Source organism: Etheostoma spectabile, chromosome 15, assembly GCF_008692095.1.
Source record: "Etheostoma spectabile isolate EspeVRDwgs_2016 chromosome 15, UIUC_Espe_1.0, whole genome shotgun sequence".
NCBI classification, from domain to species: domain Eukaryota; kingdom Metazoa; phylum Chordata; class Actinopteri; order Perciformes; family Percidae; genus Etheostoma; species Etheostoma spectabile.
Window position 1 is genome coordinate 31431298 of NC_045747.1, and position 2962 is coordinate 31434259.

Below are 2962 nucleotides of genomic sequence, written 5' to 3' on the forward strand. Positions count from 1 at the left end.
GGGGGGGGGGGAGCAGAGCAGGCGGAGGAGATTCCCAGACCCAATGAGAAAAACTGACTTTGTATTAACATCCACTTTGTATAAATAAGCGTCTGTAGAGAGCTTCCAGTTGGTATTTTCTCTTTTTGTTCACAAGTAAAAATGAACGTTGACATAACTTCAGTGGTCTCGGTCTATTCTTGATTATTAAATTATTCTAAAACAGGAGCACGGGCCAAACTTGGCCCACGGGCACCAAATTGGGCAGCCATGCTATATTGGATATCAACAAATGCCCCCCAACAGCCCCGCTGTGACCAATGGGTTAGGTTTGTTGAACGAAGGTTCAGCTGAAAACCCCAAAACACACAGCTAAAATAACATGCTAATATAACTGCTTAAAGTGTGCTAAGTAACCCATGATACACAGTATATTGTTTTGATGTATGTATGTCACTAAATATTGGAAACAGCTAAAACTATATAATAGGTGTTAGGTGTGACCTTTGGCACCCTTATAAGTGTGCTAAAGGTCACAGTGGATCTGGTCTGGACACCTTCTGCTGGGGCCACCTGTGTGATTACGTAATGGTGGAAATCCCCAGATTTCCAGAAAAAAAGGGGGGGGGGGGGGGGGGGGGTTTAGCCTTGACTGACTATAAATATGAGTTGATGTGGTCTCTCGTTAGCGGGGCTTACCCACGTACCGCTTTTTTTCCTAATCTCTGATTTTGACACTTTTTGCTTTTAGGGCAGGAAGGGAAAAGATGATTTCTGTATTTTGTTCTTGCTTTTGATTATTCACTAAAGAATAAAACCACCTGAGCTTGTTGTGAGCTAGGGGACCAAAAAGATTTGTATTCCTTGATTTTAGTCATTTAATTTCTCTCTCTCACTCCTCGGTCGTCCGAGGGCAGAGGTCCCCCCCCCCCCCGTGAGGGTAGTTAAGACTCCTCTTTAACCACCTGGGCGAGTTGCTGCCCGGCGGGGGCCGACGTTGACAGTCAGACCTCCTGTTATCTCCTAGTGGGGGGGGGGGGGGGGGGGGGCATTTCCACATCCGCTCTGCCGGTGCACTTAGCCTCTCTCGGACCAGCGACCAATAAAGGCTAGCGGGCGTCCTTGAGAAGGAGGGGGGGGGACCTCCGGGGACCCTGGGAGGACCGGTTCCTGACCCTGAGTACTAAATAAACATCATTGGTTGTAAAGATCCTCTCGGGCAGTTCTTAAAATATACAGGGTTAGGGTTAAGGGGGGGGGGGGGGGGGGGGGGCAAAAGCCCGTCAGTTGGGGACATCTGGGGTAAAATCTGAAAAGGCCTCTGGCCTCGCCTCCGGTTTCCCTGATCCGGGCGGGGCTGAAATCAACCAAAGAGTGGAGTGGCGGGAAAAAAATGCAAGATTAATTAACTGTCCTTTGTAGTCGAGTTGCGATATGCAAACTTTGCATTCAACTTTTTTCCCGTTATGTATTTTTGTAAAATGCTGCCACACTGACGATGTCTTCAACATGGTGGAGGACGACTGACTGGAAACCAAACACTCACAATTACCTAAATATTCAGCTAACCACTAAAACAAGGCTTTCTAGTTCTTTCTTCAATCTGTCCCCAGTGGGTCGGGCTAATCCAACAACAGAGAAAACAAGGGGGGTGTTCTAAAGACAGACTGTTGCCTGTGAAACAGGGGTGCTCTGTAAACACCCCCATTAGCAGTAAGTGCTTTCCAACCGTAGACCGTAACGCTCTACGCCTCTACCTGATGGAATAACACCGCAAAAAAAAAAAAAAAAAAAAAAAAAAAAACCAATCAAAATTTTGGTCGAGCCAGAACATATCGACCAATAAATCGACTGGGAGATTACAGCCCATATCCGGCGATGGGCTTTAATTTAGCACAGGGTGTGTGTGTGTGTGTGTGTGTGTGTGGGTGCCTGTGTGTGTGTGTGTGTGTGTGTGTGTGTGTGTGTGTGTGTGTGTGTGTGTCTCTAGTAAAAAGAAATTCTAAAATGTTAAATTAGCGAATCACTGTGTGTGGATTGAAGATCTAGTCTTTATACAACCAGGGAAGTATGAGAGTAACTTAGTAGAGACCCTGGGCTCTGACCTCCTTCAGCTGGTCCTTGCGCTGGCGGTACTGGCGTTTCTGGGAGTCCAGTAGACTGGTCAGTTCTTTCTTCTGCTGGCCCAGGATGTGCTGCTGGAACTTCTTCTCTTCTGCCAGAGCGGCTTTCGTCTGCAGGGAGACAGCAAAACACAGGCCGGGGTCAGAGGTCAGAGGTCGGCTGCGCTTTCACACGTTTATTAATAAAACCGTGGAGTATTTGATATATTTCATTACACATCCATGATTGGATGAAGACAAAAATCTTATTTCACCAGCCCCTTTCTCAGCTGAGACAACACAAATAGACTGTTAACATTCGGTTTTAATGAATTAAAAACTAAAATTGATCTAGCAACTTCACATTGTGTTATTGTGTCTAATGTGTTGAAGTGAAATATATCGATATTACACTTTAAATAATTAAGGAGCGCCACACTTTGACAACCACATACTCAAATACACATTAGCCTTAAAGTTGCTTCGCTCAGTGCCGACTAGGCACTCACGATTAATCGGCATCAAATCGTGATCTCGATTCACCCTGTTCACAATATCATTTTTAAGATTAGATAAGATTTAATTTTACGAGCCGACGGCGTCACAAACGCTACTTCTATCTTCTGTGAGTTTTTAACGTAGACTGTGTAAAACAGGTTTTAATGGTCTCCCTTCTTTCCATTGAAGCCTCTCTGTTTCCAGGTTTTTGGTGATGCCCAAAGTGTTATAGAAGCCAAAAGAATCGGTTTGGTGCTCCAATTTGTTTTGTTTTATGGTCAAAAAATTGTCAATTATCAATTCTGAGCTAAGAGAAAAATCGTGATTCATATTTCCCCCAGAATCGTGCAGGCCTAGTGCCGACAGGACTAAGACTAACCCCC

The 2962-nt window shown here is 45.1% G+C and overlaps 1 protein-coding gene and 1 long non-coding RNA gene across 2 annotated transcripts in view; one reads left to right on the top strand and one right to left on the bottom strand.

The window, feature by feature from the left end:
• Positions 1 to 2962, top strand: part of LOC116703016 (uncharacterized) — a 13173-nt gene that overhangs the window by 8938 nt on the left and 1273 nt on the right. Inside the window, exon 2 of the long non-coding RNA XR_004335316.1 lies at positions 1691 to 1692. This is a non-coding gene — a long non-coding RNA (uncharacterized LOC116703016). The remainder of the gene's footprint in view (positions 1 to 1690; positions 1693 to 2962) is intronic.
• Positions 1 to 2962, bottom strand: part of LOC116703002 (serine/threonine-protein kinase TAO2-like) — a 45608-nt gene that overhangs the window by 7810 nt on the left and 34836 nt on the right. Inside the window, 1 exon segment of the mRNA XM_032537573.1 lies at positions 2085 to 2213. Within this exon segment, the coding sequence (XP_032393464.1) occupies positions 2085 to 2213 (129 nt within the window).